Source organism: Hyla sarda, chromosome 2, assembly GCF_029499605.1.
Source record: "Hyla sarda isolate aHylSar1 chromosome 2, aHylSar1.hap1, whole genome shotgun sequence".
Classification (NCBI taxonomy): domain Eukaryota; kingdom Metazoa; phylum Chordata; class Amphibia; order Anura; family Hylidae; genus Hyla; species Hyla sarda.
In genome coordinates, this window is record NC_079190.1 from 301,458,271 (window position 1) to 301,483,115 (window position 24,845).

General features: G+C 44.7%; 1 protein-coding gene across 1 annotated transcript; it reads right to left on the reverse strand.

Annotated features, from left to right (window-relative positions):
- Nucleotides 1-973: 973 nt before the first annotated feature.
- Nucleotides 974-24,845, reverse strand: LOC130356294 (protein spinster homolog 1-like). Its single transcript, XM_056557579.1, has 2 exons — nucleotides 24,744-24,845; nucleotides 974-2,671 (listed from the first exon to the last, which is right to left on the reverse strand). Exon 2 carries the CDS (start codon nucleotides 2,644-2,646, stop codon nucleotides 1,129-1,131), a length of 1,518 nt encoding a protein of 505 aa, XP_056413554.1. The 5' UTR covers nucleotides 2,647-2,671; nucleotides 24,744-24,845; the 3' UTR covers nucleotides 974-1,128.

Here is a 24,845-nt window from a genome sequence, read left to right on the forward strand (position 1 = left end):
TTTGGAAATTTTGTGAAAAATTGGAAAATTGCTTCTGAACTTTTAAGCCCTCTGATGTCTTCCAAAAGAAAAAAACATGTCACCTTTATGATGTAAACATAAAGTAGACATATTGTATATGTGAATCAATATATCATTTATTTGGAATATCCATTTTCCTTATAAGCAGAGAGCTTCAAAGTTAGAAAAATGCAAAATTTTCTATTTTTTCATCAAATTTTGGCATTTTTCACCAAGAAATGATGCAAGTATCGACAAAAATTTACCAATAACATAAAGTAGAATATGTCACGAAAAAAACAATCTTGGAATCAGAATGAAAAGTAAAAGCATCCCAGAGTTATTAATGGTTAAAATGACAGTGGTATAATGGGCTCCGTCCCCAAGGAGTTAAACAAATTTCTCCCCATTTCATATCCAATTCCCTCCATTTTATGTTTAGTCAGTGAACATGAAATTGGGGGGAGATGGCTATATAAAATAGGGGGATTGGACATTAAATAGGGGGAACTTCACCATTTGTTTATAATATCGAAATCACAATATTTACCTCCATAAACACAATTACACATATCTTGCAGCCCTAAAACACACACACATACACACATGTACATACACAAACACATATACACACACAAACACACACACACATACACACATATACACACAAACACATACACACATATACACACAAACACATGCACACATATACAAACAAATACATACACACATACACACAAACACATACACACATATACACACAAACACATACACACATATACACACAAACACATACACACATATGCACACAAACACATACACACATATACACACAAACATATACACAAAAACACATACACACATATACACACAAACACATACACATATATACATACACAAGCACATATACACAAACACATACACACTCATATATATCCCTCTTGTTATTAATAGTCTTTTTAAGGTCTTGGGAGGAGATTTACATTTTTCTATTTGGGGTTTGGACACAGTTGGATAGGTAGAGAATATTTTTATGGGGTAAAGTGGAACATAAAACAAATGCAGCAATTTTTTTCTTAATTTTTTTTTAATGAAGTAAACGAGATAAAGGTAAGCAATGACTTTTCCTCAGTCTGAAGCGCGGTCCTCATCGGCAGGAAGCAGTGAGGAGGAGGAGGAGGATGACGGAGGTTCTGATTCCATCTCTGCTTCTTTTTCGTCCCTCTCTATATATAGGGCCGTGGCCATGAAGAAGGCCCCTCCGATGACTGCCATTATGGTGCAGGTCATGAGGGCATACTCCAGGCTGCGGTATTTCAGAAGAGGGGATTTGGCATATCCTCGTTCGTAGGTGTCAGATATCAGGCCGATGAGGTACGGGCTGCCGGCGTCACCTAGGAGGTGATAGATTGTCATCTGCACGGCCAGGGCTGAAGATCTCCTCCACGGAGTTACTACTTTTAGTATAATGTCAGATATGAGGGTGAAATTTACTGACAGAAGCGTCTCTCCGATGAAGATGAAGATGTTGGTGGCAACGAGGCTGATGTTGCCAAAAGTCAATGCCAACAGAAGAAAAGGGGCGGAGAGCATCATCGCGCATCCACACACAAGCGGGTCCGCCCGTGGGTTGGATTTGCGATATCTTTTACTTATCTCCGTCCCTGCTACAACTCCCAGAATGCCGGAAACGACTGTAACCACACCAAATATTAGGATGTCGTGATAGTCACACGGTTCAGCACGGCAAGGGTCCTTCTCTTGTAGGAGTGTTCGTGCGTGGGTCAGGTATGACGGACCCCATACACCTATGGCTCCCACTATGAAGGATACAGCCGTCGATCCCATGGTGGTTAACATGAAGCTTCGATTTTTAAATAGTTTTTTCAGATCTGTCGCCCATTTGGCAAACTTCTGGGATTTGTTGTTCTTCTTCCCGTTTGTAGTCGTTCTTGGAAGCTCTTTTGTGACCAAAATCATCAAAGCCACAGCTATGAGGCCCAGGCCAGGGGTGACCCGAAACGCCCAGTGCCAATCACCCCTTGCTGCATCAGTCACTTTGGGCCCGATGATGTATCCTAGTCCGCAGCCTACAGGTATGACGGAGTAAAACACGTTCAGCATGCGGGTCCGCTGGTCACTTATAAAAAGGTCTGCAATGATGGAGGGGGCGATGGTGCAGAAAGTCGCCTCTCCGGCTCCAACCAGTCCACTCGTCAGCAGGAAGAGCAGGAAATACCCGTCAGGGATGAATGACAGGGTAAGTGTCATGCTCAGCCAAACGATGACTCCTGCGCAAGCAGTATATTTCTTATTACAGTGGTCGCCCAAATATCCGGCAATTGGTGCGACCAGCACGTAGCTTCCAATGAACAATGTATTCAATAAGCCGGACAGACTAGCATTGGTGTCATATGCTTTCTGTATATAAGGCAGCACCCCCGCCACGCTGGAGCGATTTGCATAGATGAGCAAATTAACAAAGGCGAGGATCACTACGGTGATGATGGAACGTGCGGTGGACATCACGCTTAGAGATGGCAGGTTCTGCCTCTCAGGGATATCGCCCTTTTCTACATCCATATCACTATGGTCCTCCATTGCTTCTTCCTCCTCCTTCAGCAATGGGTCTTGTGGAGAGGCCATGGTCACAGGTCAGAGCCTGAAAACACTAGAGAGAGAGAGAGATAAGTGAACACATTAGACAACATGTCATCATTCCTGTCATTATACAATAGATCCTTCATACAGAGCAGAAATGTCCAGCACAGAACCACAAGATAACACTAAGACCATTGCAGCCTCAGAAGAAGACGCTTCTCTATAAGTGTTTTATATGGAGACGTCTTCCCTGAGGTTACCAATGTCTGATAACCCTGAACATGTCCGGTCCTAGTAATATCTGATAGCCCTGAACCTGTCCGGTCCTAGTAATATCTGATAACCCTGAACCTGTCCGCTCCTAGTAATATCTGATAACCCTGAACCTGTCCGGTCCTAGTAATATCTGATAACCCTGAACCTGTCCGGTCCTAGTAATATCTGATAGCCCTGAACCTGTCCGGTCCTAGTAATATCTGATAACCCTGAACCTGTCCGGTCCTAGTAATATCTGATAACTCTGAACCTGTCCGGTCCTAGTAATATCTGATAACCCTGAACCTGTCCGCTCCTAGTAATATCTGATAACCCTGAACCTGTCCGGTCCTAGTAATATCTGATAACCCTGAACCTGTCCGGTCCTAGTAATATCTGATAACCCTAAACCTCTCCGGTCCTAGTAATATCTGACAACCCTGAATCTGTCCTAGTAATGGTAGATTATAAGGGCTTGGCTGTATGGTCACTGGGCCATGTGAACTTCATACTGTAGATACAATTGGGCTATCCTGCTATATACATTTACTAATAATGAACCTACCCTACATCATTGGGATCTATCCGTACCCTATATGACTTTCTGCCACTAGTTGATTTGAAAAATATTTTCCCTTTCGGAGTACCCAGAGTATTTCTATTGTTAGTACACACAGAATTCTATTATATACTATTATATTTCTGCCCTAATCTTTCTGTCATTCTTTTACTACACCACCAAATCTTTCTCATAGACTTATATCTTTTAGAACTTCATGAATTAGGACTCTTTTTCTTGGGGGCTTTTTTGGGCATAATTGCATTTTAGCAGTTTTGCAAGAAAAAGCTCTGGTCATGATACTATCTGTGCGTTTTATTATGTTTAATGCCTAAGCCAAGTATTGTCACAATGCTATGAGAAATATAACTTTTGTTATTTCTCTTGGAAATTAATTTCTTGTTTTTTATGCTCTAAAAAAAAGCAACAACAATAAAAAAAAAAAACCCTGACAAACAAAAAGCCCTGTGTATGTATGAATAGAAGAGGCTGAGACTTACCTTGTGGTTCTCTCTTCAGACAAGGAACGGTCAAAATCTTGAATTCTCTATCGCAAATAGAAACTCTCTAACAAACACTTTGCACCACAGGTTGTGAATGCAAAACACACTGAAGAGACTGCAGTCGGTGCGCACCTCTTTGTACAGCTTACGGTGACATCATCACAAGCATGTGTGACATCACAGGGTTCTAAACCATCTTCAGGTATGTGTATATCTGTATAGTAAATGTGAGTAGCCGTATTAGTCCAGTGATGCAGATTGTAATACCTTTTTTATTGGACTAACAGAATTTTGTAGAGACAAACTTTCGGGATTCCTCCCTGATAATTTATAAAGTCCTTTGATCATGAGTCCTTGACTATTGGACTTGATAAAGGGAGGAATCCTGAAAGCTTGTCTCTACAAAATTCTGTTAGTCCAATAAAAAAGGTATTACAAGAGACTGCAACATTTTTTTGATTTGTGTGTGTGTATATATATATATATATATATATATATATATATATATAGTTCCAAGGAAAATGCTGTGGCACTCAAGGTATGGTGAAAAAATGAAAACTATTTATTCATCCCAAATGTGCAAAGAGCGACGTTTCGATGGTCTCACACCATCATTATCAAGCCACTTGATAATGATGGTGTGAGACCATTGAAACGTTGCTCTTTGCACATTTGGGATGAATATATATATGTATATATATATTAATATACACCTAGAAATACATCAAGTACATTAAAACATCTTTTAGAAAAATATTTCTCCAGGCCTGCCATGTATATCCCCGTACTTCACAGTGTCTTCTTAGTTTATGTATTTTAATCTTTTGACCTTTTAACCCCACTAGGACCAAGGGCATCCTGCTACTTAAGGGCTCTTGGCGTTTCTGTTCACCACCGGTAACAGGGCGTTGAACGGAACGGGACCACCGCCCCCCCCCCCATGTCAGCGATCGCGATCTCCAGTGACCCGGTGACCAGGAAAATAAGGAGGATCGGGGCTGACAAGACAGCACTGTTCCCCCTGAAGGGATAGGGGTGAGGTGGTAGGGGTGCCACCCCTCCTTTCCCTGCTATTGGTCAGTCAGAAGTGATCAACCAATAGCAGATCAGGGGAGGGGGGTTAAAGTTCTGTCCTGCTCTGTCCACCTTCCCCCCGGGAAGAGCGGGGGAACTGTGCTGGGAGCCGCGTCGGAGGTCCCTTACCGAAAGCGGGCGGCGATCGGCGGCGGCCGGCGATCCTGCTACTAACGGAAGCCAGTAGGTGAGTTGTTGCCTTGCAACATCTGGAGGGCCACAGTTTGGAGACCACTATACAGTGGTCTCTTATCTGTAGCCCTCCAGATGTTGCAAAACTACAACTCCCAGCATGCCCAGTCAGCCATTTGCTTTTTGGGGGGGCAAAGTTTGGGGGGCTTTTTCTCCTTTTACCACATATAGAAAGGAAAAGTTGGGTTCTACACCAGCCTGTTGGTGTAAAAAAAATTGAAAAAAATTTACACTAACATGCTGGTGTAGCCCCATACTTTTCATTTTCACAAGGAAAAAGAAAAAAAAGACCCCCAAAATTTTTAACACACTTTCTCATGAGTACGGAAATACCCCATATGTGGACGTAAAATGTTCTGCAGGCGCACAACAGGGCTCAGAAGTGAGAGAGAGCCATGTACATTTGAGGCCCAAATTGGTGATTGCACAGGGGTGGCTGATTTTTCAGATGTTCTGACATAAACGCAAAAAAATTAATTCCCACATGTGAACCTTTTTTGGAAACTACACCCCTCACGGAACTTAACAAGGGGTACAGTGAGCCTTAACACCCCACAGGTGTTTGACGAATTTTTATTAAAGTTGGATGTGAAAAAATATATATATATTTCACTACAATACAGTGTTAACCTAAATTTTTCATTTTCATAGAGAAAATAGGAAAAAATTTCGCTCCTTCTAATCTGAATATTGTAGTTCGCTCGCAGAGCACTTTACATCCACGTATGGGGTATTTCCATACTCAGAAGAAATGTTTTACAAATTTTGGGGGGCATTTTCTCCTATTACCCCTTAAAAATGTAAAATTTGGGAAAAAAACAGCATTTCAGTGGAAAAAATTATTTCATTTAAACATGCGGTTTTAATGAAAAATTTTCAAACACCTGTAGTGTTTTTTTTTTGTTGCTGTTTTGGCACCATAGGGGATTCCTAATAGTGACTTGCCCCCCAAAAACCATTTCAACAAAATTCTCTCTCCAAAAGCTCAATGGTGCTCCTCTGAGCATTGTAGTTCGCCCACAGAACACTTTACATCCACATATTGGGTGTTTCCATACTCAGAAGAAATGGGGTAACACATTTTGGGGCACATTTTAGTGAAAAAAATATTAATTTACACATCTGACTTAAACAAAAAGTTGTCAAACACCTGTGGGAGGTTAAGGCTCACTGTACCCCTTGTTACGTTCCTTGAGGGGTATAGTTTCCAAAAAAGTATGCCGTGTTGGATATTTTTTTGCTGTTCTGGCACCATGGGGGCTTCCTAAATGCGACATGCCCCCCAAAAACCATTTCAGGAATCCCTCTCCAAAATCCAATTGTTGCTCCTTCCTTTCTGATCCTTGTAGTGCACATGCAGAGCCCTTTACCTCCCTTTACCTGAGGTATTCCCTTACTCGAGAGAAATTGGGTTACAAATTATGGGGGGCTTTTTCTCCTTTTACCCCTTGTAAAAATAAAAATAAAAATGAGTATACAAGAACATGCAAGTGTAAAAAATTAAGATTTTGAATTTTCTCCTTCACTTTGCTGCTATTCCTGTGAAACACTTAAAGGGTTAGCAAACTTTCTGTATGTCAGTTTGAATACTTTGTAGGGTGCAATTTTTATAGTGGGGTCATTTATGGGGTATTTCTAACATGAAAGCCCCTCAAATCCACTTCAACTGAACTGGTCCCTGAAAAATTCCGATTTTGAAATTGTTGAGAAAAATTGGAAAATTGCTGCTGAGCTTTGTCCTCTGATGTCTTCTAAAAGTAAAAACATGTCAACTTTATGATGCCAACATAAAGTAGATATGTTGTAAATGTGAATCAATATATAATTTATTTGGAATATCCTTTTTTCTTATAAGCAGAGAATTTCAAAGTAAAAAAAAAATGCTACATTTTAAAATTTTTCATCAAGTTTTGGAATTTTTCTCCAAGAAATGATGCAAGTATCGCCGAAAATTTACCACTAACATAAAGTAGAATATGTCACGAAAAAACATTCTCGGAATCAGAATGAAAAGTAAAAGCATTACAGAGTTATTAATGCTTAAAGTGTCCATAAGGTTAAAATGGGCTTGGTCCTTAAAGGGGTACTCCGCCCCTAGACATCTTATCCCCTATCCAAAGGATAGGGGATAAGATGTCAGATTGCCGGGGTCCCGCTTCTGGGGACCCCGGGGATCGCTGCTGCAGCACCCCGCTATCATTACTGCGCAGAGCGAGATCGCTCTGCTCGTAATGACGGGCAATACAGGGGCCGGAGCATCGATACGTCACGGCCCGCCCCCGTCAATACAAGTCTATGGGAGGGGGCGTGGCGGTCGTCACGCCCCTGCCATAGACTTGCATTAAGGGGACGGGCCGTGATGTCATGAGGGGAGGAGCCATGACGTCACGCTGCTCCCGCCCCTATATCGCCCGTCATTACGCACAGAACGAACTCGCTCTGTGCAGTAATGATGGAGGGGTGCCGCAGCGGCGATCCCCAGGGTCCCCAGCAGCGGGACCGCGGCGATCTAACATCTTATCCCCTATCCTTTGGATAGGGGATAAGATGCCAGGGGCGGAGTACCCCTTTAAGGGGTTAATAAATACTTTTGCACCACAATTTGCCCTTTGGATTGTTTATTTATTGCTTTTTCCACCATTATAGTTAGTTTCACAGTATTACTGTAGGTCTGGTATCTTTTTGCTCAGGCTTTGTTGCACCTTTGACATTTTTAATATTTATTGCAGTTTGACCCATGTGCTCTGTATACTTTACCTTTGCGGCCGTCTGCCCATTTTACATTTAATTTACACAGTATTTTCTTAAATTCGCCACTAGTTTTTAGTTTATTTAATTTAATTGATGTACCCTCTATTCACATGATACAATCCAATTTCATTATTTGTGAGTGTTTATTTATTTATTTATTTATCATTTTTACATTGTGCCTTATTTATGAATTTTTATTATTAATAAATAATCTTCACATTATACCATATTTATATAATGAATGACCTCCTTATTCCTTTTTGTCCATCACATACATTATGGTTGTCGTCTTGTCTGTGGTGTATTTCTCGGCCTGTATACTCGTTACTGTGAACTTCCTCACCGGTCATTTTTCTCTCGCCTTCTCTACGTTGTTCCGTGTCATGTCGTCTTGCGCACATGTCACTTTTCATCCGGCTGTAGAGATCCATGACACTCGGAGGCTCTGGCTCAGAACTGACAGCAGGGAATACAGTGGGGATCAAAAGTTTGGGCACCCCAGGTAAAATTGTGTATTAATGTGCATAAAGAAGCCAAGGAAAGATGGAAAAATCTCCAAAAGGCATCAAATTACTGATTAGACATTCTTATAATATGTCAACAAAAGTTTGATTTTATTTTCATCATTTACACTTTCAAAATAACAGAAAACCAAAAAAATGGTGTCTGCAAAAGTTTGAGCACCCTGCAGTGTTAATATCTTGTACTGCCCCCTTTGGCAAGTATCACAGCTTGTAAACGCTTTTTGTAGCCAAAATTCTGGTTTGAGTTATCTTTGCCCATTCTTCCTTACAAAAGTCTTCCAGTTCTTTGAGATTTCTGGGCTGTCTGTCACGCACTGCTCTTTTAAGGTCTATCCATAGATTTTCAATTATGTTGCGGTCAGGAGATTGTGAAGGCCATGGCAGAACCTTCAGTTTATGCCTCTTGATGTAATCCTCCATGGATTTAGAGGTGTGTTTAGGATCTTTATCCATTTGTAGAAGCCATCCTCTCTTTGACTTCAGCTTTTTCACAGATTGCATCAAGTTAACATCCAAAATTTGCTGAAATTTTATTGAATCCATTTTTCCTTCTACTCATGAGATTTTCCCTGTGCCACTGTCTGCAATACAACCCCAAAGTATGATTGATCCACCCCACGCTTAACAGTTGCAAAGAGGTTCTTTTCATTAAATTCTGTTCCCATTCTTCTCCAAACGTACCTTTGCTCATCCCAGCCAAAAAGTTAAATTTTAACCTCATCGGTCCACAGAACTTATTTCCAAAATGCATCAGGCTTGTCTATATGTTCATTTGCAAAGTTCAAATGCTGATTTTTGTGGTGAGGACGTAGAAGAGGTTTTCTTCTGATGACTCTTCCATGAAGACCATATTTGAACAAGTATCTCTTTATAGTGGAATAGTGTACCACAACTCCAGTGTCTGACAGATCTTTCTGGAGGGATTCTGCAGTCAAAAGTGGGTTTTGAATTGTTTTTCTCACAATCCTGCAAGCTGTTCTGTCTGATATTTTTCTTGGTCTTCCAGATCTTACTTTAACTTCCACTGTTCCTGATGACTGCCATTTGTTAATTACATTCCGAACAGAGGATATTGACATCTGAAAACGTTTTGCTATCTTCTTATAGCCTTCTCCAGCTTTGTGAGCGTCAACTATTTTCAGTTTCAGATTTCTAGACAACTGCTTAGAAGAACCCATGGTGCTGATTGTTGGGGCAAGGTCAGATGAGTCTGGGTATTTAAAACCTTTTAGATTGACATCACCTGGTCTTCCCAGATGATGATTGAGAACAATCCATGACACTGGCAGGTCTCAGCTTTGCAAAGGGGGCAATGCATGCTATTAATTCTGCAAGGTGCCCAAACTTTTGCAGACAACATTTCTTTGTTTTCTGTTATTTTGAAAGTGTAAATGATGGAAATAAAATCTAACTTTTGTTGACATATTATAAGAATGTCTAATCTGTAATTTGATGCCTTTTGGAGATTTTTCAATCTTTCCTTTGCTTCTTTATGCACATCAATACAAATTTTTACCTGGGGTGCCCAAACTTTTGATCCCCACTGTAAGTCACCACAAGGCAAGCTGCGGGGAAGTTGGGTTTCTCTATAAACATGTCGCTAATATTGGGGTACAATTATTGGAAAAGGTCTGCCAAGGGGTACTCAGGGGAAAAAGGTTAAAGGGGTATTCAAGGGAAAAAAAAACATATATATATATATATATATATATATATATATATATATATATATATAAATAAACTGGCTCTAGAAAGTTAAACAGATTTGTAAATTACTTCTATTAAAAAATCTTTATCCTTCCAATAATTTTCAGCTGCTGAAGTTGAGTTGTACTTTTCTGTCTGACAACAGTGCTCTCTGCTGACATCTCTGCTTATCTTGGAAACTGCACAGAGTAGAAGAGGTTTTCTATGGGGATTTGATTCTTCTCTGGACAGTTCCTGAGAAAGGTGCCATCAGAGAGCACTTAGGTAGAAAAGAACAACTCAACTTCAGCAGCTCAAAAGTACTGAAAGGATTAAGATTTTTTTAATAGAAGTAATTTACAAATCTGTTTCACTTTCTGGAGCTAGTTGATATATAAAAAAACAAGTTTTTTTCCCTGGATAATCCCTTTTACAACCACACTGCTGTAAACAAAGGGCGCGTGCAGCAGGGAGATCGCGAGGGTCCCCAGCGGCGGGACCCTCGCGATTAGAAATCTTATCCCCTATCCTTTGGATAAGTTATAAGATGTCTAGGGGCAGAGTACCCCTTTAACCCCTAGGTGTCTTTCTTCACAGCAACCTGCTGTTCACTGCTTGTTGTTAGGCTTAGTCCATCTCTAGTAACAAAAAGACTTTTATGGAACATAGGAAGTGGGGGTGGGGCTTAGATTCTGCAGGAGAGTGACAAGGCTGTATACCTGCAGTCTGTGAGCCTGAATGCTTCCTTCAGATGGTTAACTCTGTGTCTTTAAATAAGTGTTTCTCAACAAGGGTTCCTCCAGCTGTTGCTAACTTACAACTTCCAGCATGCCAGGACAACCTTTATTGCTGCTCATATGGCAAATTGATTGTATACCAGAAACCACCATCTCCCCCCTATATGCCATCTATAGTAGTGTACTGCAAATCATCCCTCTGCACAGTGTCAGCTATCTGTCTTCTTTCCTGGTACATTGTTAACCCTTGATAGGGACGAAGACAGATAGCGGAGTTATACTATATTTCTTTTATTTCCTCCTCCCCCTAAAAAAAAACTCCTTAGACCAGTGTGTCTCCAGCTGTTGCCAGCGGCTGTCCGGGCATGCTGGGAATTGTAGGTTTGCAACAGCTGGAGGCACACTGTTTGGAAAACACAACATTAGACCTTCTGGCATGTGAAGAACTTTTTAGGAGACTTCTTCACCACTTTTCAAGAGAAAAATGTTGCAGCCCCTGGTGTTCAACAGAGGTATTGCAAGATGGTCACCTTTGTATGCTCAGACATGGGGAGCGTCATTCACTACTACTATTTTTTCTTTTTTCCTTTTTAAAATATGGGGGATAGGTTATACGATGAATCCCATACAGGACAATAATGTTGGGGATTTACACGGGTAACAATAATCCATTCTAATAATAATGGAATAGCTGCATCTCTTTATGCAATTGGATTTGAGAGAAAAAATGATGGCATCAAAGTATTAGGAAAAAGACTGAATATATTCCAGATGTAGACGCAGCTCACATACATGGAAGATGTATTAGAGACATTTTATTTGGAACACAGCAGGTACAATTTTTGGTCTGAGTAACAATTTTTTTCTCTTAATTTACCCCCACTTAAAGGGATACTCCGCTCCTAAACATCTTATACCTTATCCAAAGGACAGGGGATAAGATGCCTGACCGTGATCTCCGGGCCAGTGACCGCGGTGTTCAGAACATGGAAGCTTGGAGCTTCCGTTTTCGTCACGTCACTCCATGCCCCCTCTATTCATGTCTATGGAGGGGGCATAATGGCTAGTACATAGCAGTCATAGACATAAATGGAGAGGGCATGATGGCTGTGGTTACCGGAGCAGAGTTTGCTCTGTGCACCAGATTTTCAGGGTGCCACGCTGGAGATCACAGAGGGTCCCACTTGCCAGACCCCCACGATCAGACATCTTATCCCTTAAACTTTAGAAAGGGGATCAGAGGTTTAGGAGCAGAGAACCCCATTAAGGTTAAAATTGGCATGTCAGGATAGGCGCTTTTGCAGACAACATCCTCCTCCTAGCCTCCAATCCCCGGCAGTCACTCCCTGTCCTCTGAGCTGACCTGCAGATGAAGGGGCCTCTTTTTGGCTACACGTTAAACCTGGAGGAGTGAGGCACTGTTACTGAAGGGTCCCAGTAGGTTCCTTTTCACTTCATCCATCCTGCTATGCTGGAACCCCACGCAGGGGCGTCAACAAGGGGGGGGGAGGGTTAAGGGGGCTATAGCCTCAGGTGTCCGGCCAATAGCCCCGGGTCTCATCCGCAGATTATTTTAAAAAAATGATTGCCACTGCTGCTTTAAGAGCACAGTGACTCATGGGGAATGTTGCGGAGCAGGCCGGCGTCTCATGGTATTCCTGCACGAGGCACGCCAGAAGATGCTGGTCCACCACCCTGTTTAGCACCACTGAGAAGCAGGGCCGGAGGCAGTGGAGCCGGAGGCAGAGGCTAAGTCCGCTCCGCCTTCGGCTCTCATTTATTAAAACGCCGGGCAGTAACCTTATCACAGATACCATTAGCTGCTGGGCAGAGGCCCCTCCACTGGATAACTAACGCTGTGTACAGATACGTTGGCCGTGTAATGACATTACCACAATAAAAGTGCCATTGTCACTACGTTCTACATCATGATGCTGCTGCCGTATCTGTACGTTATCTGGAGGAGGATCCTCTGCCCGGCAGCTGAAGGTATCGCCTGGGGGAGCGAGGCCACCATATCTGTTTGGCAGCATCATCTTCTGGAGGAGCGGCTTTTGCCCTGCAGCTGCAGCTCACTCCTCATGCTGGGTAAATGAAGGGGACTATCTGCCTAACGGGAAGAGGGGGGGGGGGGGTCATCTGAGGGGACTATGGTTAGGGGAAAGATTATTAGAGGAGCTAACTGCCTACTTCGGGGGTCTAATCTAGAGGGACAAACTGCCCACAGGGGTGGGATGGGGGGCTAATCTGAGGAAGACTAACTGCCATGGCGGGGGGGGGGGGGGGGGAAAGGTTTAGAGCCAGGCCGGGAGCTCACATAGCCCTGCCCCCTCATGACATCATGAGTGGGTGTGGCTATTACGTCACGAGCTCCCGGTGTCGGCTAAACTAAACTTTTAATATATTGTTCCTTATGTAATTATAAAACATTTTGCTATTTACTTACTGTTAAAATTCTCATCCTTATGTTTTTAATGTGATTGAAAAAATGGCCACAAGGTGGCTCTGTTCTGTTCCCTGCGCAAGTCAAACAGTTAGTTTGGTTTCCACCCGGCCTGGCAGGAGACCAAACTCATTAAGTGGGTGTGGGGCATGGTGACAACAACTTTAGGGGAACACCCCCAAAGGGATACCCTCAACTGGATCCCTCCCAATTAAAATCTAACTTTTATTGGTTGCTATTAGACGCCAGTGTATATAAGCAGGGTCAGCACGCCCGCTGGCCATTAGCCACCAGTCCTTTCTGAGGAAGCTTGGGAACAAGTGAAACGTTAAAGGCACTGGCTAACTAGGATTTTAACTAGCAGTTTTTCAGTCTCCAAGTGACAACCAGAAACAGCGTTCAAACTGTGGGGGCCATACAAATATTAGTGCACCCTGACCAGCAGTAGCACGGTTGTCACTCATAAACTATACTACAGGCAGACTGGAGCTGTGGTTTTAATCACTTTGTGGTCCTGACATCTATTTCACACATTGATAACTGCACCCCAATTTATTTATATTTTAATAGCAACCAATAAAAGTTACATTTTAATTGGGAGGGATCTAGTTTAAAGTTGTTGTTACATAGTATTGCCCTGGTGCCTCCTGTGGATTTTGTCGTTTGTTTGGGGCATGGGGAGGCCCAGCTCTCGCAGGCTTCAGTGATGTCATGCCTGCTGGGGAACACCCACTTTCTCCTGAAGGGAGCCCACACAATGTGAGCAAGGGGAAAGGTATGATACAGAGCTTTAAAAAAAAAAAAAAACTTAAGGTCAGAATGGGGTGTTAGTTTAGAAAATATGGTTTGATGACAGATTCTCTTTAACCATACGAGCTCCTCAGGTACTATCATATATCCTAGACTTTGATACACCAGCTCAGCATCATACAAAGACCCAAACTAGAGGGCAAAATGACCAACTACCAGACATGAAGGCCTTGTTTATGGAATTTATTTCAGCATTTTGGTTTTTTGCAATAGGAATTGTGGATTTGAAATCTGTATCATGAAAAATAGAAGAACCTTGTCACTTTATTGACACAATTGTGTAGCCTGGATGGGAGTTGGTACAATTCAATTAGACAAACCCGCTGCGAAAACCACAGCCAGATCTACAGAATACATGCTACAAATCCATGGCAGGAATTCAGGAAGATGTTTTGGATTTCTGTTGTTATTACCTCAGTGGACTTTTCTGATGGAAAAATCCATTGTGTAATGATACCCAAATGGAAGGACAGGACTAAGGCACTTTGGTACTTTAGGCACCTCCTCTACCCCATCATAACCCTCTGAAGATCCATTATTTCCCTTTGTTTCCAAGCCTGTTTCCCACCACCACAGACATATATGGAGACTAAACACTGGGCATTCCATGTGTGGTACCTAACCACTATGCTATGAGGGGAGTGCAGAGTGTCAATATGTTTTTAATGGTTTCAAAGCCCACACGGAATAATTGCACTGTAATCACTTATAGCCAGGCTGTCCAACATTCGGCCCATGGAGCAGGCAGCTGCGGCCCCCCGGATGAATCGGTGGTGAGGCCGCCGGGTGGGCGGCGATGGATCATAAAGCAGATGTCTGTATCCCGCAGCCAATGAGTAGTGAAAAAATAATCTCTATTTTGTCCTTATGTCATATTTAAGTAACGACAGAATAAAAGGGATGTTTTATCTGGCATTATTAGGAAACAAGGCCATTAGTTTGCCTATTGTCTAAGGCGTGGTGTTGTGGGCTCCAGTGATGGGCTGGATGTGGACTCGACCTCTTTTCATTGATCTCTCCTCAGTGACCAGTAAAGAACATGGGACATGGCTTACACACTTACAAGAAAAATGCTACATGAGCCGTGTCCCATGCTGTTTACTGGTCACAAAGGAGAGATCAATGAAAGGAGGTCGAGGCAGCATCCAGCCTCTCACTGGAGGCTTAACTGGGGATACAGCGGTCTGCTGTATGCTCCATCATCACCCACCCGCAGGGTGGAGATGCCGATGGCCAACCAGAAGATACAGGGTAGAGCTGCTGAGGGTTCTGCCCAGACAGCTGATGATTGTCCCTGTGAAGGAGGCGGAGGCAGAATCCTGGTGATGTGGTTGTGTACTCGGTGGAAGGGGAGCTTGAGGGTGGTCTTATGGAGGTGATCTATGCTTTCTACGGGTGTCCTGTGGAGGTCTGTGCTCTGGGTGTGTTATGATGGTTGTATGTACTTTAGGGGGTGTCTTATGGCGGTGGTCTGTGCTTCGGAAGGTGTTTTATACTGGTGGTCTGTGCTTCAGATGGTGTCATGGGGTAGTCTGCACTTCATGTGGGTGTGTCTTGTGGTGGTCAGTGCTTTGAGGGGTATCTTATAGATGTGGTCTGTGCTTCTTCAGGGGAAGGGTGTCTTATGGTGGTGGTGTGTGCTTGGGGGTGGCCTATGCATACATACATTTCTGATAAAGTGGCCCAATTTTATACAGTCAGCAGGGCACCTGTTTACAGTGTTTTTTTTTTATTTAGAACCAGTATGGGGGTATTGTTCGGTCACTATTAGTGGTAATAACGTGTTTTAGGGGTTTTGTTTTATTCAGTAACAATGCAATCATAGGCGTGCGCAGCCTATTGCATTAGGGTGTGCACCCTAAAGCACAAACTCCCGCTGCGTGTGTGTGTGTGTATATATATATATATATATATATATATATATATATACACGCACACATACACACAGTTAGTATAGTTCCCCCACATTAGGTGCAGCATAGTTCCCCCACATTAGGTGCAGTATAAGTCCCGCCACATTAGGTGCAGTATAATTCCCGCCACATTAGGTGCAGTATAATTCCCGCCACATTAGGTGCAGTATAGGTCCCCCACATTAGGTGCAGTATAAGTCCCTGCACACTAGGTTGGCAGTACAGTTCCCCCACATTAGGTTGGCAGTATAAGTCCCCGCACACTAGGTTGGCAGTACAGTTCCCCCACATTAGGTTGGCAGTACAGTTCCCCCACATTAGGTTGGCAGTACAGTTCCCCCACATTAGGTTGGCAGTACAGTTCCCCCACATTAGGTTGGCAGTACAGTTCCCCCACATTAGGTTGGCAGTACAGTTCCCCCACATTAGGTGCCACCTAATGTAGGGGAACTGTACTGCACCTAATGTGGGGGAACTGTACTGCACCTAATGTGGGGGAACTGTACTGCACCTAATGTGGGGGAACTGTACTGCACCTAATGTGGGGGAACTGTACTGCACCAGTACAGTTCCCCCACATTAAGTGCAGTACAGTTCCCCCACATTAGGTGTAGTATAGTTCCCCACATTATGTGCAGTACAGTTCCCCCACATTAGGTGCAGTACAGTCCCCCCACATTAGGTGCAGTACAGTCCCCCCACATTAGGTGCAGTACAGTCCCCCCACATTAGGTGCAGTATAGTTCCCCACATTAGGTGCAGTATAGTTCCCCACATTAGGTGCAGTATAGTTCCCCACATTAGGTGCAGTATAGTTCCCCACATTAGGTGCAGTACAGTTCCCCCACATTAGGTGCAGTACAGTTCCCCCACATTAGGTGCAGTACAGTTCCCCCACATTAGGTGCAGTATAGTTCCCCCACATTAGGTGCAGTATAGTTCCCCCACATTAGGTGCAGTATAGTTCCCCCACATTAGGTGCAGTATAGTTCCCCCACATTAGGTGCAGTATAGCTCCCCATATTAGGTGCAGTATAGTTCCCCCACATTAGGTGCAGTATAGTTCCCCCACATTAGGTGCAGTATAGTTCCCCCACATTAGGTGCAGTATAGCTCCCCATATTAGGTGCAGTATAGTTCCCCCACATTAGGTGCAGTATAGTTCCCCCACATTAGGTGCAGTATAGTTCCCCCACATTAGGTGCAGTATAGTTCCCCCACATTAGGTGCAGTACAGTTCCCCCACATTAGGTGCAGTATAGCTCCCCCACATTAGGTGCAGTCTAGCTCCCCCACATTAGGTGCAGTATAGCTCCCCCACATTAGGTGCAGTATAGCTCCCCCACATTAGGTGCAGTATAGCTCCCCCACATTAGGTGCAGTATAGCTCCCCCACATTAGGTGCAGTATAGCTCCCCCACATTAGGTGCAGTATATATCCCCACATTAGGTGCAGTTTAGTCCCCCACATTAGGTGCAGTATAGTCCCCCACATTAGGTGCAGTATAGCTCCCCCACATTAGGTGCAGTATAGCTCCTCCACATTAGGTGCAGTATAGCTCCCCCACATTAGGTGCAGTATAGCTCCCCCACATTAGGTGCAGTATATCTCCCCACATTAGGTGCAGTATAGTCCCCCACATTAGGTGCAGTATAGTCCCCCACATTAGGTGCAGTATAGTTCCCCCACATTAGGTGCAGTATATCTCCCCACATTAGGTGCAGTATAGTCCCCCACATTAGGTGCAGTATAGTCCCCCACATTAGGTGCAGTATAGTCCCCCACATTAGGTGCAGTATAGTCCCCCACATTAGGTGCAGGATAGTCCCCCACATTAGGTGCAGTATAGCGTGCAGTATAGTCCCCCACATTAGGTGCAGTATATTCCCCACAGACATAAAGCCTTCAGCCATATACAGTGTATGGCTGGAGGCTGTATGTCTGTGTACTGCCCCGGCGGCCCCTGTGTTTTTTAAAGTTAACGCGGGGGCCGCTGTAGAAAGGTAACCGGGACATCCTTGTGTCCCGAAAAGATCTTTCGGGACACAGGGATGTCCCGAATGTGAGGGCTGCGGGCTGCTCAGTGGTGGCCTCGGATGCCCCCCTGAGCTTGATTAGGGTGTGCCTGGGCACACCCGGCACACCCCGTGCGCACGCCTATGAATGCAATATTTAAAAAGTACCTGTCACCAAATAAACTTTTCTAAACTAACTAAGGGTATGTTCCCTAACTACTCCTAACACTCCTCCCACCCTTAAATATTTTTCAGAGCTTTAAAAAGCTGTGTATCATACCTTTATTCTTGCTCACATAGTGCAGTCCCCCAGCAGCAGAAAGTGGGCATTACGATGTGAGGGCGAAAGTGGTCCCCCAGCAGACTTCAGTGATGTCGTGCCTGCTGGGACACCATTTCTGCCCTCAAATCATTGCAGCGCTGTGATGAATAGAAGACTTCAGTCTCTGTACAGCTTTCAGTGAGGCTCTATGCATGTTTCAGTAAGGCACTGTACAGCTGTAAATCAAGCTCAGTGCATAGAGAAACAGTTCCTGAGTTTGGTCTCTTGCCAGGCTTGGAAGAGACCAAAGTCACTGTATTAATTGCAGCAGGGAACAGAACAGAGCCACATATTGGCCGTTTTTTATATTACATTTTAAACATATTATGTTGATAATTTTAAAAGCAAGTGAATGGGAAAGTGTCTGCTAATTACACAAGGAACACTATATTAAAAGTTTTATTTGGTGACAGGTACTCTGTAATCACTGTATAGTGTAACTTTATGTCCTGGTATTGTGGTATGATGGATAATATTGTTCTTTGTTGTTACGCCGAGCGCTCTGGGTCCCTGCTCCTCCCCGGAGCGCTCACGGCGTCTCTCTCCCTGCAGCGCCCCGGTCAGACCCGCTGACCGGGAGCGCTGCACTGCCATTGCCGGCGGGGATGCGATTCGCGTAGCGGGACGCGCCTGCTCGCGAATCGCATCCCAAGTCACTTACCCGTCCCCGGCTGTCATGTGCTGGCGCGCGCGGCTCCGCTCTCTAGGGCGCGCGCGCGCCAGCTCTCTGAGACTTAAAGGGCCAGTGCACCAATGATTGGTGCCTGGCCCAATTAGCCTAATTAGCTTCCACCTGCTCCCTGGCTATAATACCTCACTTCCCCTGCACTCCCTTGCCGGATCTTGTTGCCTTGTGCCAGTGAAAGCGTTTAGTGTTGTCCAAAGCCTGTGTTACCTGATCTCCTGCTATCCATATTGACTACGAACCTTGCCGCCTGCCCCGACCTTCTGCTACGTCTGACCTTGCCTCTGCCTAGTCCTTCTGTCCCACGCCTTCTCAGCAGTCAGCGAGGTTGAGCCGTTGCTAGTGGATACGACCTGGTTGCTACCGCCGCAGCAAGACCATCCCGCTTTGCGGCAGGCTCTGGTGAACACCAGTAGCCTCTTAGAACCGGTCCACCGGCACGGTCCATGCCAATCCCTCGCTGACACAGTGGATCCACAACCTGTAAGCCGAATCGTGACATTTGTATAGTACATTTTGTTCAGTAATGGTACGACGGTAATATTTGAAGGGATTTTCTGGGCAAAAATATTTCTGTAGTATATGCCTCATTGCGCATTTAAAAATGTAATTGGTCAGATGGAGCCCTCTCCTAATCACTATACAAATAAATGTAGGTTATAATGTGCATGCAGTGTGAGTAACAATTCATTATAGATATGCTAGAATTTGGCAGTATGATGAAATTGATGGATGGGTTGAGGACTCCGATACTGGTATTGTTAGGCTCTGATCTATAAGTTGATTCCCATATTGTGATACTAAAATATGGTGGATGGGCTAAAGTAATTCAATTTTCGGACTCTCTTCAGTCCTATACTTCTGAAGTAATATTCCAACATCCATTTTAAATTCATAAATTCATAAAGTCCAAAAGAGTCTACTTACACTTCGGTGGACATAGCAAGAACACAGTTGAACTGAAGGCTAACTACCTCCATGATTATTGAGGTCATTGTTCATGGTCCTTGAGGGCTCTACATGGAGGACATTCCATCTAGGCCTGAAGTATTATGGTTGAAAAAATTGGCGAGTTAACATTTTTTTTTTTAGGTGCCATTAGAAGAATTTAGGTTGCTCATGGGTGTGACCATGAAAGAGGAAGTAGCCACAAACAGGCTTATGTATGGATGATACCTGATCTTTACAACATGAATGTTTTGGTCTGATTGGAAAAAATAATAGTTGTAGCTGGAGAACAAAGAGTCAATGAGCAATTCTTGTACATGTCCTATTTACTTTTTAACATGTTTGTAAATATTTTCAATGATCAAAAATGAATCCTTATCACATGAAAACAGCTCTAAAGTCTTAAAGGGGTACTCTGCCCCTAGACATTTTATACCCTATCCAAAGGATAGGGAATAAAATATCTGATCGCAGAGGTCCTACCGCTGGGGACCCTGGCAATCTTGGCTGTGGCACCCCAGACATCCAGTGCACGGAACGAACTTTGATCCATGCCAGATGACTGGCGCTGCTGGGAGGAGGCTCGTGACGGCCATGCCCCCTAACTGCAAGTCTGTGGGAGGGGGCATGACGTCACGAGCCTCCGGTACTGCAGCCAACACTCTAAACCAATGATTCCCAACCGTGTGCCCCGGCACACTGGTGTGCCGTTCGTCATTGCCCAGTGTGCCGTGGGCTCCGACGGACAAAACAAAGCTTTAATTTTTAATTCCCTCCTGACGGAAGCGTTAGCATCATGCGATGAATGCTTCTGCCAGAAAGGATCATGCATTCAGGCAGGAAAGCAACCACGTCACTGCAGCTATGAAATGGGATGCTTCCCGGCAGCATGCATACAGAACAGCACACAGGGGAAGGTGGGAGCGGGGATTTTTAATGCAAACAGGAAGGGGAAGAAGTGGTAAGGGGGGTATAATGTACGCAGGAACAGGGGCAGTGGGGGAATTTGAATGGAAGCAGTGGCGGGGGGATGAATGGAAGAAGGTGCAGGGGGGGTTAATGGAAGCAGGGGGGGGTTAATGTACGCAGGGGCAGGGACAGTGGTCAAGTCCTGGAAAAAAAAGTATGGAAGATTTCCACTCAAAGGATGGTCCTACAGGACTCCCGCTAATGGGAACAGTGTTCCTCCTGTGGAAAAAGTGCAGGAACTCCGTTCCCATGCGTTCCTGCAGGACTTGAGCCCTGGCAGGGAGGAGGATGAATGGAAGCAGGGGGGGTTAATGGAAGCAGGGGGGTTAATGGAAGCAGGGGGTGAATGGAAGGAGGGGCAGGATGGGGTGAATGGAAGAAGGAGCAGGGGGGTTAATGGAAACAGGAAGGTTATGGAAGTGGGGCAGTTAATGGAAGCTGGGGGGTTAATGGATGCAGGGGGGGTTAATGGAAGCAGGGGTTGGTGGATGTGGCATGAATGAAAGCAGTGGCAGGGGGGATGGGGGTGAATGGAAGCTGTGGTGGGGGATGGGGTGGGTGAATGAAAGCAGGGTGGGGGATGGGGTGGGTGAATGAAAGCAGGGTGGGGGATGGGGAAGGTGATTGGAAGCAGGGTGGGGGGATGGAGGGGTTAATGGAAGCAGAGGGGATGGGGCGGGTGAATGGAAACAGGGTGGGGGGATGGGGCGGATTTTAGGAAGCAGCGTGGGGGGATGGGGGATGAATGGAAGCAGGGGCAGGGTAATGGAAGCAGGGGGGGTAATGGAAGCAGGGGGGTTAATGGAAGCAGGGGGGGGTTAATGGAAGCAGGGGGTGAATGGAAGGAGGGGCAGGATGGGGTGAATGGAAGCAGGGGCAGGGTGAATGGAAGCAGAGGCTGGGTGAATGGAAGCAGGGGCAGCGGGGGTGAATGAAATCATGGATGGGTGTATGGTAGCTGCGGGGTGAATGGAATCAGTGGCAGGGGTGGGTGTCTGCAAGGGTGAATGGAAGCAGTGGCAAGGGTGGGTGGCTGGGGGGCTGAATTGAAGCAGTGGGAGGGTGGATAGGGGGGGTGAATGGAAGTAGGGGTGGGGGTGAATGGAAGTAATGGTGGGGGGGTGAGTGAAGGTGATGGCACTCGAGACAGGTGGGTTGCTGGAGGCATTTGGGTGGGAGGTTGAAGGCAAAAGGTGTGAGTGGTTGGCTGAAGGCAATAGTGGTGGGTGGGAGTCTGGAGGCAATAAGGGAGTATGAAGGCAATAGTGGTGGGTGGATGGGAGTCTGGAGGCAATAGGGGTGGGTGAGAGGCTGGAAGCAATAGCGGTGGGTGAAAGGCTGGAGGCTTTCGAAAAAGGTTGGAGGTATTTGTGTGTGGGAAAGGCTTGAGGCATTGTGTGTGAGAGGGGGGCTGGAGGCATTTGGGGGGAGGCTGGAAGTATTGTGTGTGTTTGGGTGGGGGAGAGAGGTTGGAGTCATTTGGGGGGAATGCTAGAGGCATTGTGTGTGTGTGTGAGAGAGAGGTTGGAGGCATTTGGAGGGAGTCTGGAGGTATCGTGTGTGAGGCTGCTGGAGGCATTGCGTGTTTGTGTGTGTGAGGCTGCTGGAGGCATTATGTGTGTGTAAGGCTGCTGGAGGCATTGTGTGTGTGTGAGGCTGCTGGAGGCATTGTGTGTGGGAGGCTGCTGGAGGCATTGTGTGTGTGAGGCTGCTGGAGGCATTATGTGTGTGTGTGTGGTATGTGTGTATGAGGCTTCTGGAGGCATTGTGTGTGTGTGAGGCTGTTGGAGGCATTGTGTGTGTGGGGGGGCTGTTGGAGGCATTGTGTGTGTGGGGGATGCTGGAGGCATTGTGTATGTGGTATGTGTGTGTGAGGCTTCTGGAGGCATTGTGTGTGTGTGTGTGTGTGTGAGGCTGCTGGAGGCATTGTGTGTGTGGGGGGGCTGTTGGAGGCATTGTGTGTGTGTGCGGGGGGATGCTGGAGGCATTGTGTGTTTTAGGCTGCTGGAGGCTTTGTGTGTGTGAGTGTACTGGGGGCATTGTGTGAGGCTGCTGGGGGCACTGTGTGCATGAGTTTGGTTGCTGGAGGCACTGTGTGCATATGTGTGAGGCTGCTGGAGGCATTGTGTGTGAGACTGGATGTATTTGTGTGTGTGAGACTGGAGGTATTTGTGGGGGGAAAAGATAGTATGATGCTGGAAAAGTACGGAGCCTAATATAATTTTTTTTTTTTTTTTGCAGGTCCTGCAGTAAAGAGTTGTGGCTGGGTGAAACAATCATGACGGCCTGGTCCAGATGGAGAAGAAAAAGAAAAGAAATTACTCCGATCAGAGAAGATATCATCTGTGAGTCCTGCATATGTAATCTACATAGCTAACAGATATATAGGTGTTGCATATTGCTTCTTTTTAGCCATTTTTTGTTGCACATCAAATATTATTCGGTAGGGGTGCCCCGAGCCGAATAAAAGGTTGGGAACCATTGACCTAGATAGTCTTAAAAAATCCAATTTACCAATGAGAAGTGCCTAAAACTAAAATTTTTGTAAGGTCACTTAAAAACCACCATAACAAAATAAGTGCTCCAAAGAAGAAATAATAAATAACAAACGTTACCACTTGTAGAGCAACGGAGGGTAAGTGGTAATATTCACCACCTAACGTACAGTTACACAGTCCAAACGCTCACAAGCGCAACGCTGTACAATTATATACTACTCTCAACGCGTTTCTGCTGAGCGTGGCCTCAGCATCATCAGGAGAGTACATATACCTTAATATGTAAATTTACAAAAGGTAATTGCACATTGTAGGGTAATTTATTGAACAAATTATATTGCACAGGCTAGGGTAAATATGGAGCAATCCTACATCCGGTCTCGGCAATAGCCTCTGCCATGGCTGAGACCGGACGTAGGATAGCTCTACTGAGAGCTGCTCCGCAGAGTATTCGAGGGGTGCCGTGAGTAAGAGGAGGAAGTTTACTCAGGCGCAGCATGGTTGGGGATAGTGTGTAATATCAATTGTGCAATAGAGTGGGGGCTTGTGCAATTCACTGAATGTTATATACTGGGGCATTGTATATTTATGTGCCATGTAATCATTCACTCTATTTGTACTAGAGTGCACTGAGTGCACATAGTTTACAGAAATAGGGTAAGTGCAATATTGTGGCTGTGCAATTTATAATGTGCAATTTTCATTATGTGCAATATTTACCCGAGCCTGTGCAATATCATTTTTTTGTGCAAGTGCAATAAATAACCCTACCATGTGCAATTACCCCTTGTAACTTTACATATTAAGGTATTTGTACTCTCCTGATGACGCTGCGGTCACGCTCAGTAGAAAGGTGTTGAGAGTCATATATTATTGTACAGTATTGCGCTTGTGAGCGTTTGGACTGTGGTACTCTATGTTAGGTGGTGAATATTACCACTTACCCTCTGTTGCTCTACAAGTTGTGAAGTTTGTTATTTATTATTTCTTCTTTGGAGCACTTATTTTGTTATGGTGGTTTTTAACAGCGACCTTAATAAAATTTAACTTCTCATTGGTAAATTGTATTTTTTTTTTGTCATTGTCGCAAAGGTTGTTTTGGAAAGGGCTCTGGATAGGCCGTATAATTATCCTTTCTCTGTATACTAGATAGTCTTAAACTGTACTTATTTTAATGTCTCCTTTTATTGTGCTTTCTTAAAATTTTTGTCAGGAATAATGCTGACTAGCCATACAAGTAGTAAATGTAAGACTCACCGCTGTCGACTGGAATTCAGTAGATAGTAGATCCATGACACCACAGTGGTCTGGAGCTGGAGATGTAGTGGATCCGCTGGACCTGTGTGGCAGATGACGCGG